General features: G+C 37.9%; 1 protein-coding gene across 1 annotated transcript in view; it reads right to left on the bottom strand.

Annotated features, from left to right (window-relative positions):
• Window positions 1–1,943: 1,943 nt before the first annotated feature.
• The window catches only part of SYT10 (synaptotagmin 10), a 35,313-nt gene continuing 20,022 nt past the window's right edge, over window positions 1,944–17,234 (bottom strand). Inside the window, exons 4-7 of the mRNA XM_075491714.1 lie at window positions 5,249–5,369; window positions 4,713–4,884; window positions 3,101–3,230; window positions 1,944–2,015 (exon numbers count right to left, since the gene is read on the bottom strand). Coding sequence (XP_075347829.1) covers window positions 1,944–2,015; window positions 3,101–3,230; window positions 4,713–4,884; window positions 5,249–5,369 — 495 coding nt within the window. The remainder of the gene's footprint in view (window positions 2,016–3,100; window positions 3,231–4,712; window positions 4,885–5,248; window positions 5,370–17,234) is intronic.

The raw sequence follows: 17,234 nt of genomic DNA, 5'->3' as shown, positions 1-17,234 counted from the left end.
TATAAAACCTGCCTCCTTTTCTGCCTTAGAAACACCTGTAACGTTAAGACCAGCCTTCCTAACTTTCCTGGAGCAGTTAAGACACTTCAAGGCATATTTGACTGTCTTAGAGATTAGTTAGCAGAATGGAGGGACTGGATCTTCATAAATGTATTCCGTGTCAACCAGGCCAAACTAACCAAGCCAAAACAGTTCTTCAGAAGTCTGTCTAAACTGCCTTGTCCCTTCATAACTAGATTAATTCTCACAAATTCTTCCATTATCGTAAAACAATCTTCCATTGGCATTTTTCTCGTGTATGACACTTTTCTTCTGTAAAAACGCTGTTTTGGAAAATACTGTCTTCTCAGTTTTCTTTATACATTAGAAAGATACAAAAAGAGCCACCACCCCAACTTTTTTCTAGTTGTAGTTCAGCTTTCAAAATATCAGGCCCAATCATGCAGTCTTTGCCACGCTCTTCCCAGAAAGAAGAAAAAAAAAAAAACCAGAAAAAAGAGAAAAAGAAAATAACTATCTGATTGAGGTAAACTGCAGTGCTAAAAAGAGCTAAATCCACAAAATAATATGTAGTTCTCTTCCAGTTTTTAAAACAGCTCACTTCAGCCAATACTTTTTTTGCATTTGCTGTCACTGTGTATTCTAATAAATGAGTTTACTAGTTTATAAAATTGTTACATTTCAATTTCTCTCTCCATATATTGGCACAGAACATATCTCAAATTCACATTTGGCATATAATTCTAGAGGCATCCAGCCAGGGACCAGAAACTACTCCACGTGAGCTATTCACTCAGTCAAAATAACTTCAAAGAAATCTAATACTGTCACACTAAATCAAGAATCAGAAAAATGTTCTGTGTAACTGCAGTTTTTGGTCAATTTTTTGAACAGCTAAAATACATTAAATAAATTCCTTTACTTGAGAGTATTCTCTCGCCTACGGTTTGACCTGCATAAAGACCGAATAAGGACTGCATGATGCCAGCAGCAAATGGGCTATTTTGAAGGGCTATTTACGCACCTCATCAGGAGACACCTACATCTCTGTGGGGCTATGTCAATTTCCACACAACTCATTGCAGACGTATTTGCTTTCCACAACAATACCCGTACGTGTGCTGTTCAGTGCCACGCAGAGACATCCAAGCTAGCTCTTCATCAGCTGGCGGGTAGCTGAAGCAAAACAGCCGCTGAGTATAGCTACCTGCCTGGGCCACGTGCCTGGTTGTTTTGCTGGACAGGCTAATGAGTTCCTGTAGGTGCAGTGGGCATCTTGATTGCTGGAAGATTATAACTGCATAGATCCAGTTGTGAATGCTGTTCCATAAAGGCTGAACTAAACCCCAGTGAAGCCAGTTAGGGTCCTTCTCATGGGCTTCAGTGGGCTTTTGATCAACCCTTCCTCCCTGCCCAAGGAATGAACTGACTTTCCAAACACTCAAAACATGACAACGGTTGTTTTTTCATGCAACATTCAGTTTGAAGTGTTATCTTGAGAAGTCATCCAGGATTTAGTGCAATTTAGAAGAAATTTACTACAAGAGCTATATATGACTATTTGCTCTCCTGCAAAAGAATTAGGCATTACAAGCTGCAGTGGTTTTGAATTGCTTAAGGGATTTTTTTTTTTTCTGATTTCTTTGTCTATGCAAAGATATAGGCCATATCAAAACACTGCTTGGATATGACACTGGATATATGCCAGCGAGAAAACAGGTGAATGAATTTGTATGAGGAAGGATTATATTTGGCTCAAGTCAACTTCATTCATACATTAAGAAATTATTATAAACTGTAATATAAGACTTAGAATAGGAAAAATGTATTTTAATAAAAAAATATGGATACAGTTCATCTGCGGAAGCCAAACCTTCTATTTATGTAGATGTGAGCTACAAGGGAGCTTTGGACACTGAAGACGATGAATCCACTCTTGTTCCCTAGGGCGTAAGCGGTGGTTTTGGTGATGAACAAGATCCCTGGCTATCAAAACTGGTTGCTCGGCCAGGTAACTGCAAGAAAAGTGTTAGTTTTACAAATGTCATTATATCTGGCCATGCATCACAGTCATTTCAGAGGATGAGAGAATCCCTCAAAGAAGAACCTGAATCACATCTAGACCCTTTCTGGATCAAGGTCTCCAGCAAAACTAATAATGGAAAGAAAATTCCTGAAATGAGCTCCTAAAAATGCCTCTCACTCATTCCACAGGAGTGGGTTTATTTCACCAGTCAGGGGTGGTACATAATCCAGAGAAAGCCATGAACCTCTGAAAAGAGGCTTCTCTGCTGCACTGACTCAGTTTCCCTCTCCTCACACTTTAGGTGTTTTACTGAAGCCTTGTTGGGCTTTTCTTACCTGTCACTGGAGATGCTGTGCAGCCATGTGCTACACCGTGGGGAAAACAAATGGCCTGTGAGCCTCAGACAGCAACTCATTTTTCTACAGAGATTGGGTTTGGGGAGGGCTAAACAGTGTGTCCTCTGTGTCCCAAAGCAAGGCTTGCTGCTTCTTGAGGGTTCAATATGAATCTCTTGGAACCCAAAGCTGTGAGCGTTTTGCATACAGAAAACCAGTAAGATGGGGCCACAGCAGGTTGAAGATGGAATCCAAGCCCAGGGACTTGTAGATATAATCACCCGTGCATTTGAATAAGCTTCCAGTAAGTGTCTGAGTAACTTTGGAGGTAGCTGCTGGTATGTTGCCTCAACTTAGCCTAATTGGCAGTCCACTTACAGATTAATGTTTTAGCAACATAACTGCTCATGATAAAGATTTTTGAATAGGAAATGATTGCTTTTGATATACTTGCAAATGATCTTTTGTAAGTGGATGTAAGCTCCTTACCATAATCTCTGGAAATTTCAAATGTCTTAATTGTTTAATGTTACAATGCTGTCAGCGCATCATGGAAACTTTTGAAGTGGTGCATTTAAGTAACCAATAAACCCATGCAACTAGATTTAGGTTGTGCTAAGGATCTTACAGCTGCTCCATAGATGCTGCACTGATTTTCATGATTCTCAGAAGCACATAAGTGTGAGAGAGACAAAAACATCCAATATACTGAGAAGGAGAGAATTTTGCTACTTCTTACCTCTACTAGTGGATGCCAGTGAGTTATTGGTTTACGTGGGTAAGCCAACATTTCATTCCAATGATCTCTTCCAAGCCCTTCAGCATCAATTCCTGTCCGACATACCCCAATGACCTCATTGTGTCCTACTCTGAGAATTGCAGAGGCAGAATTTTTTTAATAAAAATAGTTTCAGTAACATCTGATATATAATTCAGTTTACTGGTTTAGTGCAGCACAGAATACATGCCTAAAGTTTTCACATTATTTATTACAGATATTAGTTTTAGTGGTAGTATAGTAATATTAAGTTCTCTAATGGTAGCATCAGAAACCTCCAGCCACTACCAGAGTGCTTCTAGCAGCTATAAAAATAGCAATGAAGACATAACCCTTGCCATTAAAAGATTACAACCCAAATGGCACAAGGACAGAAAAGGACCATAATACATTAAATGATCTAGAAGGAAAACATGCTTAAATTTTGTGGGAGAGGAAGATGAAGGAAGATGGTGGGGGTTACATTTCCTGCTGCAAATGCTTCAGATGTCATTACAAACTATATCTCCCACCTCTAACTCTTGTGATCATTGGAACTTCAGCCAAAAATGTGAAAGAGAGGGGTACAGCTGTAATAGGCTATACCTTAATACTTCATAGTCCTGGCAGCGCCATAGAGTTGTTGAGGGACTCCAGACAGTAATTTTCTGTACCTTGCCTGTAGGTACCTTAGAATAATGTTTCCTAACTTCCTGTTAGCAAATGCTTTGAAAGGAGCAGCTGAAGAGGACTGAAAGTGTGCAAGTTGCTGTGCTCTTCTCCCCCTAACAGCACCGCAGTGCCACTTTCACATACGACTGAGAAAGTCTTCCTGACAGAAGTTGGAAGACGATCAGAAATCTGATGGTGAGGAAAAATAATCTGAAGGTTCGCGTTACTACACTGGACTTTCACTGTTTATCTGCCCTGCAGTCTCAAGAGCTCATTACTAATAGCACTTGAATGAAGCAGACTTGGCTCAGGCATGATTCTGTCAGTCACTGTCTAGTTTAACCTGCAGTCCTTGAGCTACTCTAAGCAGGAATATCCTCCTGTCAGTTCTCGGTGAGGCCATTGATAATTGAGGCTCAGATGTGTTATCAGTGAGCACTGAACTCAAAGCTTACAAAGCTTCTTTATTGAGTCAAATGAAGGATTAATTACGAATTAATTCAATTAGGTAATTAGCATATAATTCTTTTTTAGTAATCCAAATTTTCTTTGATTTCAAATACCTGGCATTTAAATAGAAATTAGAGGTGTGAGAGTCTTTTTTAAACTGAGACATACCTGATTTATAAAGCTTTTACATAGTCCAGCCGCTAGATGGGGACAGAAATGTATGCCAATGCTAGTGGCCCATAAGAAGATTGAGCTATGTTTCTTCCTCATCACAGTTATTTATGACGCAAATAAAATGGCCTGAGCTCTAAAAGGCATAGAAGCTTTAAACCTCTTCAGGAAAAGACCCGAAGGCTTTATCTTTTGTGACACTGAACCGACTTGAAAGTTCAGGGAGGCAGAAAGCAGTCGCTTGCAATGATCAGGTAACCTCTCACTGAAGATTAATGTTCAGAAAGCAAACTGTGCTTACCGATCGTAATCCATCACTGCAATGGAGAGGCTGACCTGGTCCACATTCTCTGGAGGGATGTCAAAGATGATGGCCTCGTTATAAACGGGATTGAGCGTGTTCTTCTTCGTGGTCGTTTTCCGCTTTTTCAGTCTTCGACCTTCACACATCAGCGACACTTTGACATATGGATCTGTGTAACAGATAATCAGTTGTGGGCATTTGGACTCAATGTCATTCAAATGTGTAGCATAAGAGCAATATTTTTTGGTAGGAATGTCATATTGATAAGCCAAAAAATTACAAAGATTTTAGTGACCCTTGCAAACACTGCTTTCAATATGCTGTCAATGCAAAGGAAAGGTATAGGCATTCTGAACAGACATACCGACTGACAGACCAAGGATAGTGAGTAGATCTGAACAGGGCCTATACCCATCCTCCTGCTACTTCCATTTCACAACCATGCTAAACACAAAAAAACCCCAAGGAGTTCCTATTTGTCCCCTTCCTGAACAGACTCTGCCTTGTTATTTAAAAAAAAGAAGTAGATTCACCTGATGCACCAGTTATATCCATTGCTTTGAGATTCCTACATTTGATGACTGTAAATGTCATTCTCCCAGCAGTAGGCAAATAACAGAGGGAAAACATGATCTCACCCAAATCTATGCTTTCCTGAAAAAGAAAAGCAATGATTAGAAATCTGACCATATTGCCAAAAATTCAGTTCAGATCATGCAAAAACTTAGATTTTTTTTTTAACATGGAGACTTCTTTTGCAGCCTCAGATGCTTTTGAAGAGGTCACAAACAATTTTCAGAAATTATTTCTATAAAATATGGAAAGAGTACCAATAGGATAATATTTTAGTGGCAGGATCTAGAATTACTAAACTGAGAAATTAAAACAAAAGCAGAGCCAAAACTTTACAGATTCCTGATACGTTTGTGTTGAATTCACACAAATGAAAAGGTGCTGAATGTAGAATGTCAAGTTCTGATGTTGACAAGACTCAGACTCCATCCTCCCCAATAGAAAGAAATATGGTGGAATATTTAGATTACACACATTTACCTGCCTTTTAGCCACTGGAATTTATGTAGGAGATTTACTTCTGCACACATGTATGCATATGAAAAGTTTATACTGTCTAAGTCTTTGAAAAGATTAATGAGCTTGTAAAAGTTGCTGGCTTTATTGCTCTTACTGTTCTTTGAGGGGTTGTTCTGTTTTAGAGAAAAGCAAAGCAAAGGAGTAGCACCTACAACTTTCCTGGCTCAAGGGCAATTTTGGGGGGGATAATATATTTGTAAAGATGGATAAGGTCCATCTTAATAATCCTCACAAAGAGAGTGTTTCTACGTTGAGACAATGTGCTGTGAATTCATGCAATATGATGTTGCTATACAGTTCAGATACTACAACAGTTGAGAAATGTAATCTAAGGAAGAAATGTTCCATCAATTCTTATTTTTTCTTTTCTCACAATTATATAATTATCCTAATACCACAAAAGTTTAGTTGTTGAGATGTTAGTAATGTTGTAAATTCCTAATTCCTGTTCTTCTAGTATTTTAAAAACACCCCCAAAAAAGCTCAAAGAAAATTGCATATTAAGAACAACTGAGGATTTTTAACTATGAGCCTGTAAGGAGCAGGTAAGGAAGTCACTTCTATTAAGGCAGCCGTTCTCAAGCATGGTCACATGACCTCAAATAGTAATTTCTTTGACTATTACTAAAAAGCTTATTTTTAATATCCCAGCTTCAATATTTTATCTGTCAAACCTCCAGCTACCCCAAGAGTACAGATTTGTTTGAGAACTGCTGGATTTATGGTACAGCTGTTCTAGCATCAGAATGCAAGCATGATGTATTTTTAAATGATACATACTAAAATAATGATTGCTGTGTAGATGACAAATACATTTCTTATAGTTATGAGAGAGACTGGGGCTTCTTGTTCATATTTTTCAGCTGCTTATATGAACAGTTTTATTGACTTCCTTCGGGTTAATGCTCTGTCCAAATTGAAATAGGTACTTTAGATCTTTCTTGAGTAAAGATGGACTTAATCACATGCTTCAGTTTTGTTTTTTTTTCCTGCATTGCAGACTCTAGATGGAAGAATGCAGTTTTAGAATAGCTTTAAATTCTCTGTTGCACTGTTGATAAAATATTGACTTTTGTGTAAGCTGGTCAATTCACATGTTCAGTCATTTTGCTGGGATTCTGTTCTGAGAATTAACAGATTGATAAGCATGTGAACATGCACTGTGGGCAAATTTCATGCTTGTCAGGATTTCAGGATTTCAGGTTTCTCAGGATTTCAAAACGATTTAGCTCATTCAGTCCACATTGGATAAATACAGCTATTTGACATCTCCTTAGCCCAACCCTTTACCTTGCCACACAGAGCGCAGAATTTTGTGCCACAGAGTACATTAACAAACTCACTTTTCTATTTCAGAAAACATAAATAAAACTTGAACAAATGAAGTGTAATTCTTTTCACTCATTTGTTGAAGTGGCAAGTGCTCTCTGATACATTTTACAGTTTTTGCCATATCTGAAAACTGTTTTAAGCACAGCTTCTGTTGCTAGCATTACTTTCTGAAATCAGTTTGATCGTTTTTTCTCATATCCATATGTGAAAGAGATCTCACTCTTTTGTTTGAAAAGGAAATATAGTTCCCCCACATCCAGTGCTTCAAAGTTTAAGGTCTATGTTGAGGGAGGTGATGAAGATGAGGTGGACCAAAAAACACAGTGGACAGCTCATAAAAGGGACTAATTCTTCCTTCTTCAGAGAGATGACTTGTGTAGGTGAATAGAGAAAAAATAATTTTTGCAAGATGGGAGTATGAACTTGAGTATTCTATTATTTCTTTTTGAAGAGAAATTGGATAGACACTCAAAGGTTTGGGTGAGCTCAAATGATAAACAAGAATACAGACAGACAGGACTATTTACCATGACTTAAATACTTTACAAGAAACATTGCTCAAAATACTTGCAAAACTCCATATGGTGGTTAATCTACCCTACTTTTCTGAAGAGCAGAGAAAAGCATCAGTGCTTAACAAAATGGCAATGGTTTGAGGCTTATGCTCAGTCCTTTTCCTTTCCTTTCTGAACACCATGTACTGAAGTTATATTGAAAAAGAGCTTGGAAAATCCCCTGCAATCAAACCTAGTGATTTGACCATGCAATGAATAAGCAAGATGCCTTAATGCAAAAAGAAATGCTTGGACAGCAAATGAGGGGCATCTTTTCACTCCACACAGCAGACTGTCCGAACAGCAGATGTACTGAAGTTACCGGAGCTCTGTAACCTGTGTACTGACTACTCAGTTTGAAGTGGTAAGGGATGGTTTTAGGATTGGGAAAAGGCTCTCTACCACTCCACTGTTTATGCAGGCATTTTCTGACACCTATGACCTATAACTGGAAAAAAGGTGGCTTGTGCTGCCCTGAAATGTCCGATTTTCAATTTGTGGAAGAACACTCATGTTGCTCTATGCTCTATTTCAATAGATAAATTCTGCAGTAGACTAGAATAGATATTATTTCAAATAAACACTCTTGTCTATATCAAAGATATTTATAAGTCATGCATTGTAAGATCAAAGGGCTAGAAATAAAATCAGTAGTTACCCTGCACTAGTCCGTAGACACCATTTAACTCTTCTCCTGGTGGAGAGAACTGGCTGTCCTAGATAGCCACCACGGACTAGGATTTCCCATGGTCCTCAGATCAAGTTCAAATACAAGTCCTTTCAGAATCCTTTGAAACAACTCCGATGATTTTATCTTATTAATTTAATTTGGTACTAGTTGTGGCACCTGATGTTTGGTAGACAGTGCCTTTTTGGTTAGTAAGGAATAGAAAGTCCTAGTACTTTTACTCAGTTTCTACTCTGAGTATCTGTCAAGATTGGTGGTCTTTCTTCACACTTGGGTGAAGTGAGTACATTTTGTTAGGAGCTCCAGAAGTCATAGGGCAACTGGGGATTAAGATATTAAAATACATCATTAAAATAAATATTCTTTGGAACTCAATCACACAGGGTGAAGCCCAAGATTTATGAACTTTTAAATGTTCTTTTGAAGGTTTAAGATTAAAATTATGCATATATATATGATAGCATCAGAGACTGGGTATTGGGTAAAATGTCTGGAGTATCACCACCCCACCCCACCCCCCTTTTTTTTTTTGTTAACTTGAGCACTACAGGTTCATGAATTTGGAGTTGAAAACACAGGTTCAGACCTACATAATGAACAAAGTAAGGCTCAGTGTTTAAACTTCTCATGGCAGTCTTTGTCTACCACATCGATTATAATGAGTAATATTTTTAAATGCCCTGGATCCTTAAGCATTACTGATTTTAATTGAGATATAAAAATAGGATTTAAATTACTTCAGAATCCCAGTGCTCTAGAAAATTTGTATTTCTCTCACTTTATAATACACTAGATAATTAAGTTCACATAACTCATCTGACGGGAATCCTTCAGTACAAGCAAATCTGAGGAAGCCAAGGCACAGACTGTCCTCAACAATCGCATCTGCATTACAGTCCACTTCAAGCAAAACACGACTCAGAAGACACAAGCCTGGACCCAGTGGTTGCCATTCATGCAAATGCAAAAAAATTTTAACTATGCTTCAGATTGTCTTACATGTATCATATAGTCAACTGGAATTGCACATTACTTAGGTAACTCCCATGAAATTTTATCTCTTTCCTAGGCCTATTTTGAGTTTTTCTTTTTCTTTCTAAATTAAACTTAGATTTCAATTAACAGCTAGCTTTACAGATGCTTATAATGATTCCCCCCCACTGACTTCCAATAACGGGTACAGAAAAACCAACATTGAGCACAGCTGCACTAATGCAAAAGGAAGCATTTGTTGGTACTGCATATCTCTTCTTCATTTATTTCCCTTTTGTGTACACAAGCCATCATACAGAACTAAGGAACTGGAACAGTGGTAAGCACTATACCAGCTTCAATTATTTTTATGGCTCCCAGTTTACCTCACTATCCAATCCATTTGCTGGTACAGCAATGGCAGAACAAAATAAAACAAAGAAAGCACTCACCTCAAATGCATATGTCAGCTATTCAGATGAACTTGGGTTTTTTAGCTACACTACAGAATACAGGTTCTTCAAATAGCATAATTCTCATCCCACATAAGCAACCACACTTGAATGGATGTGCTAATAACTTTTTCCATTAGGTTACCAAGGATCTGTCCACATCCCCTGCTTTATAGGCTCTTGGGAAATCAGTCCAGGGGCTGGCAAAGTCAGATGAAAAAATGGTCCTTATTTTATTATTTTTGTTATCTGATCCACTGGACACCAGTGCTCTCATTTTCACACTTACGCCTGTAGAAGAAGTAGCAGCATTTCTACAGAGGCTGGGCTCCCTACTCATAATACGGATAAACAGGGGAGGCATGTGAGGAGAAGTTTTAAGCCCTTGTAGGGGAGCATTGGTTAGTCTGATCAAGTATTTAGAACCACTCCTGCTGGAGAAAGCATTTCTGTTTCTTACTCCTTTTAATTTTCCCAGTTGTTTCCACTAAATTCAACTGAAGAGGCATCTTTTAGCCAGGAACCTCTGCAAATTCAGTGAGGAAGTTAGGCAGAGATCTTTCCATGCTCAGGGTAGTTTCTTCTCACATATCACTACTCATAATCCTAAACTGAATGGGAAAAATTATTTACTGACAGTGTGAGAACTTGCATAATCTCCCTCCTATATTCCAAGATCTTCACTGGTTTCATATGCCAGCAGGAGTGAAAATCTTATAGGGAGCTGATATGTGAAATAAGGTGTCATTTTTGCACCATTTTTTTGATCACAAATGAATGCTAGGCCATTTTTTTACTGATGGTTGTTTCTTCTTCTTTTCTCTTGGTTTTTGAAGCTTTGCAATTCAAACAAAGTCTTAAAAGAGCAACTCAGTATGGATTCTTACAATAAGCTATGTCAATGTTACTGGAACTAAAAAATTTATACACTTGTATTGTTACTAGAGTGTCATTAATTTCCATGGTTAAAATAACAAGTATTTGCACAATTAATACTGCATTAGAAATGGAATTCCCTAAAAAACATCTTCGTTGGCACTTTTGTTATCATTCAGATTATCATAATCCACAGCAATTAATAATTTTAATTCTTAATTGCAATTTTAATATCCAGAACTACTTTCCTATTAATTGCAATTTAAATGATGTTTTAAAGATTGCATTTGGGAATAGCATAGTGAAAATACAAAGGGCGGCATGAATTTATTTTATACTCGATTCCTAAACAAGTGATTTGCAAATATTTTTCTCTTCATTTTCCTGCTGTATTTTGAGTAAGCGTCTGTACTAATAATACTTTTCGAGATATAAAAGAAGCTATTCAGGCATTTACATTCCTAGACTTTTAGCTTCTTCTTTTAGTCACACTGAAAATTCCTTTTCTGTATAGCATACAAATTAAAAAAAAACATTGGCAGAATTAGACCTTTGGATTACTTAAATACACAGGAAGATAATTCCTCCAAAGGACGGATTTATCTCTCTATTTTTTTCTTGTTCTGTTTAGAAACATATTACATATATATACATATATATGTGCCTGCCTTCCAATAAAAACTATTAACCTCAAGCTTCAAGAATCAGGGATAAAATAAAACATAATGATAAATGTTGGGGGATGGATGGAAAGAAAAGAGAGAAACCTGTTCCCTCAGACAGTTAGTCAAGAATGTATGAAGACATTTATGGTTTTGAGGTATAGATTAAGAGTTAAAAGAATGATAGGAAAGAGCAGTACAGAAATCTACCAGTCTGTCTGTCTTCTCATTGTTGCATTTAGAATTTGATGGCATTTCTGCTATCACAGAAATTGTCAAAAGTTACATGAAGCTTGAACTGCAGAGCTCATTCTGCCACCTCTCAAGGGGATTTTACTTCGGAAACCTTGTCCCCACAGCTAATATTTATTTTCCTCTCCTGTTATTCTTTGCATATCAAATCCAGCTCTTTTTCTTCCTCCGAGCACCACTTATTGATCGAGCTGTTGTCCTGGGAAATGAATCAATGAGGTTTGTGTTTGTTCTTGACTCTGTGGAAGACAGTATGGAAGCAGTGGGGCCTGTTGCTCCATAATGACTGTGTCTTCTGCTTGTGGAGGCATAATGCTTGTTTTAGCCTGACATCCTGATTGTTCTGGGTAAGCGCAGCTGCTGATTGCAGTCCTGATTGCAAAGAGAGGACTCCCTGAGATAGCACGCTGGGTCCACCAGGCTGAATGCTCTCAGTAGCACCCCAGGAAGCCTCTTGGGTGCTTCTTTTGTCACTCGCTCTGTACAAAACCATCTATCTTGTGCACCAGGGGGGTAGTTTCATCTTGCCAGGCAGCAAGGAAGCCCATTCCTGCTTCAGAACAGCTGAGAACAGAGGTATTTCTGTGAACTAACCATGGCATCTTCCGTCATGTGAATGAAACAAAATGTATGCAGCTTCCAACACAAAGATGCTCTTCTGAAGCAGCAATACATTGACTGCAAAGAGATTACTTGCAGTGAGAAACGCAGAGAGCACTTAGGGCACAGCAGATCAGTCAAGCCGTGCACCTTAGCATAGCTACCATGGTACCACCTGGACACAGAGATACTAACTTCCCTTGAGGAAACTGTATTCTTCATTCATCTAATATTTCTTACTTTTAAGATAGACTGAAAGTAGCAGTTTGCCTCTAGAAAAGTGGAATATTAAAATAATGTATTGTTTCAAATGAAAAGAAACATTCAACAATAATAGAAACCTTCCATGCTTTCAGTAACTGGACAGAAACCCACCCTTTCTCCATCATCTTTTCTAGTTATCGCCCAGAACTAAAGCAATCCCAAACCTAAATGAAAAACCTCAACACGTTTCCTGTAAAGACTGACCCAGGGTATTCGCTCAGGTACTCAGCAGCAGGTGATCACTTGAATCCTTTATGTCACCGGCCCTGATTAGAAATGACAAGTGCCAGCTATTCTCAGCTTTAAAGGGGCTGTTCCCATTATAGAGATGATAAATGTTTCTATATTGACAAGCTTTTACTCGTTCACACGTTTAACATTGTCTTAAAGCTTTTATGTACATTTCCAGAAACGCAAATAGTCTAAGTCCATTCTGATGAGGACGGCTAATTGTAGAGCATAGTCCCCTACATTGCTGGTGATAAAACATTTCCCAACAGTGCTGCTCTTTGAACACTAAGGACTTTCTTATAGGACAAAACTTATAATGTGGCCTCAAAGTTTGACCACCATAAGACAAACCTTTGTCAGCTCTATAGCACTATTCTCTTACTCCAAGTAAGGTCTAATGTGCCAATTTTTGTCCACTTACGAATAGAAAACTATGGAGAAAACTAAGCAAAGACAATGCCTGCAACTACTCTGGATGAACTGCAGAGATGGGCTTCATTCTTGCTTGATCAGAAGTCAGAAGAATCTCTTTCCATAACAGAGGCCAACAGCTAGCAGGATTACCTGGGTGACATCCTACTCTGGCAAGTGTTTGAGATAGATCTATTGAGACAAATGTTACTGTCCTGTTTATTAAAAGAAGGTATCTAAGCACTTCTGTCTTTTCCAGCAATGCTTTTCCAGAAATGCTATTCCAAATGCTTTAGAAACAGCAATCACACATCATGTACATCACATGAAGGCTGTGTCCTTACAAAACCTTCTTTTATATCCCACTTCACAAATGAGAAAACTGCAGCACTGAAATGCCTGGTGTTGGGAAACTAAATAATAATCAAGTTCCATCGTCTACATGAGATAATTCAAGAGGCTACAAACATATGACAGCTGCATGACTAACATACCCGAGAGACTACCACTGTGCTGGAAATGGCTTTCATCTAAATTCTGAGCCCTATTTATTTTTTTTCCAATTGCATAGTTTCCTATAATTGGTTACACTAACAGAGTTCACAGAATACCTTTGGAACGAAAATATTTCTGACAGTCACTTGCCAATTTTTTTACGCAATGACATTAGAGCTTTCCAAAGCAATCAATCATTTTAAAAAGTATAACAGGAAGTTAATAAACTTTTACATCCAGAAAGTGGTAGATCACAAGAGGTGGTCTTTTTGCCTAAACAATTTTACAACACTGAATATTTGCAATATTAGCAAATATTAGCAATTATTAGTTAGCAATTCCAATAAATGAGTTTTCTTTTTTTAAAGTATGCGGTGTATTTTGATGGTAACAAAACCTCAGAAATATATGCAAAACTCACAAGCACTTTGCAAAAACAGAAGCTAGATATGTTGACTAAACAATCCACTCGGTATCATTTGTTTGCCTCTGACGTTATGAATTAATGTCCTAAAGTGTATTAAGAATTACGGTATTCCAATATACTGAACAACCTTTATAGGTGGTCCAAAGCTGCCTCTTGAGGTTTTTTTAATTAATCAAACAAACAGAAGTAAATGATGGATTATTTATTGAAAATTCAATCACCCATGTATAAGCAAAATTTGGGGATATTAATATCATCAGATATCTAGGATACTTCTTTTCCACAACTGATTTTACACCAAATTTACCTTGATAATTTAACATTAAGAAATGAAAATGCTTTAGCACTTACAACAGGTACATGCTACATATTATACAATAGCTGCAGGTTTTCAACATAACATATAACAGAGAAACAAGGATAAGAATGAAAAATTAAAGGAACAAAATACAAACTACAAAAGATGAATAAATATCAACAGTTGAAAATCATAAGAATAAAAATGAGCAAGTGGGGAGGCCAATCCTGCACTTGTATAAAATCATTTCAAATTACTATTATGAGCAAAAAAAACGTATTAAAACTGTGGATTCCCACAGAGTCATTGGTTTTACAGCCAAAAGGACTGAGTGCAACCATGCAGTCTGATTTTCCCCAGACTGTATTTCCTGTACCAAATAAAAACTCTTTATGGATGTGCAAGCAAATCTTTTAAAAATTATGTTAACTACTGACAGAAAGTCTTTGCATAGCAGAGAATCTCTCGATCTCCTGTGGTAACTTCCTTCACTGATAAAATGTTGCAGTTCATTTCCTTGGTAAATCTGTCTAGTAGGTGTTCAACTCCGAGACTGTAGAGCCTCGTGCCATAAAAATAGGTTCTTTCCAAGCAGGTAATAGGAATGATTTTTACCCTCACTCTACCTTCTGAATAGAAAATTCTTGACTATGGAAGAGACGTAAAAGACTCAAAGCTGAGGAGAGGCTACTTCTGCTCTGTTTTTTAAGTTTTGGACCAATCCTTTGATCTATCACTTCTACCATTTTCTACCATCTACCATTTAGCAACAGCATGAGCAAACCACTGGGTGTAGGAAGCATGTCTGAACAAAAGGCTGAAAAACTTCACAGAACATACAACAAAACAGAGCAGAGGTGAAGAAGGAAAAAGCATGAGAGAAATATATTTGCAGAATGGCATCTTGGTTCCTATGCGCTACTGTGTAAGTAAGGACCTTCCCACTGAGACAGCCAGTTTGTTTTTTAAAGATTCTTTATGAACACCAAAGCATGCTTGCCTGGAGTACAGTTATTCTTCACTAATTGTAGAACCAGGTGGATCTTTTTTTTCAAGGCTTAATCCAAGTCCATTTGACTCTGGCAAGCATTAGCTAGTTATTTAATTGCTAGTTAGTGACTCTGGTAAACTTTAGATTGGGTGCTTAAGACTATAATTCCCCACTGATTAACATCTTATGCACTGTTTATTCCCGTGCAGGATTGGCTCCCTCATCTTACGGTTTCTGAAATGGCAGAACTAGAAACCTTCATTACTAACCAATTTTTATCTACATGAAACAGCTGAAGTAAAACACAAGGCAGCACACATTGCACATATAGTAACAGGACATCTCATAGGAGGGTTTCATTTTGCCAGGAAAAATCAATTCAATCAGTTTCTTACATAATTTTCTGAGAGTAGTGTAAGGCTTGTGAAAGCTGATGCGGTCACCCAATACTAGAAGATATCTCAATTTTATGTGTTTATTGGTAACGGTTTAAGTGGACACAACTTATTAATACACACGGAATACTGTAAGCTATACTGGCTGAAAGGCTGAAATCCAAAAACTTCATGCTTTCTCTTAAACTTCATACATAGTAAAACACCAGCAGAGTGAATTAAGCACTATAACTGCATGTACTAACCCTTAGTGAGGAAGAAACTCGAATTAGAATTCAGTGCCAAGATTAGCAACCATTTTCATCCAGATGTATATTAGTATCTCTCCCAACTGCATAATTTGGTATGGCATTTCAATCTGCTCAAAACCAGTGATGAACAGTCCAGGGATTCTAATTTGCTGAAACCATTCTAGTTATCAGCTAAAGATCTCACACACATGCCTGTTGCAAAGGACCAGTGAGCATTTAAATCATTATTAAAGTATTAAAGATAATATCAAAGCTAGAAGAAATTTAAAAAATTGTTACTGCGCTATTATTCCAAGACCTTAAACGCAGATTCAATTTTAAGCTTGAGAACACAGTTCTTAAATTTACCTGAAATCTAAGTTTGATCAAAGTAAGCATACACAGATGTGGTTTTCTGGAGGTGTGCCAGAGGCTCTTCAGACCAGTTTGGTAGACCCAGCAGTTAAAATAAATAGCTGTTTTTGTGAATTCACTTCAAAAACTGTCTCCACTGTGCTCTGCTCCCTAATATTTCTCCTGTCTTAGGAAACTCAGTGCTCATGCTCAAGCTGGTGAGAAAATACCAGTCCTCTTTGTCCTTCTAGTCATGCTGATCTAGACTTCCCTGTCTAGCAGGTATGAACAGCATGAAAACATTTGGGAAAAGAGGCATGGGAAGTCTCTGGCTCTATTGAAGGGATGGTATGAAGCTTCTGTCACTGGAGCAGTGTCTAGTACTGCTCTGGCCTCTGTTCATCCCCGCTATAGAAGTCCAGCCCATGCTCAAACCCAGGGATGACTCAGACTGTTTTAGATATCTCCACAGAACAAGAGATGGGAAAACTTCTATATAAATAGCATGGTAGTTAAAAAAAACAAAAACAAAAACAAAAACAAAAAAACCCCACACCCCACCATTTCCGCCCCCCCCCTCCAAATTCCAGCCAGGGAAGATAAGTTTGGATTTCAAGGTTAATAAAGACAATTTTTGGAGACTGGTGGTTTTCCTGCTGGTAGCCTGTCATCCATCCTGTCATCCATGCACGGGCCTCCTTTTCTTGCTTGGAACAATAAACAAATAATTTCTATTTCCTAACTCTAATTGCTTGTGCCTCAAGTTTTGCTAGTAACCACCAGCAACACAGATACATCTACTGGGGACCCTAAGCACAGGGCAGCCACCAAAGAACATTTTAGACTTCAAGCATTTTTAGCCTCTTTCTCTTCCTTCACAAGATTCCCAAGCCATGAAAATCTGATAACAAGAGCAGGACGGACCCTGTTCCTTAATAGATGT

This window comes from Mycteria americana, chromosome 1 (assembly GCF_035582795.1).
Source record: "Mycteria americana isolate JAX WOST 10 ecotype Jacksonville Zoo and Gardens chromosome 1, USCA_MyAme_1.0, whole genome shotgun sequence".
Lineage (NCBI taxonomy): Eukaryota > Metazoa > Chordata > Aves > Ciconiiformes > Ciconiidae > Mycteria > Mycteria americana.
This window is presented reverse-complemented; position numbering and strand designations above follow the sequence as displayed.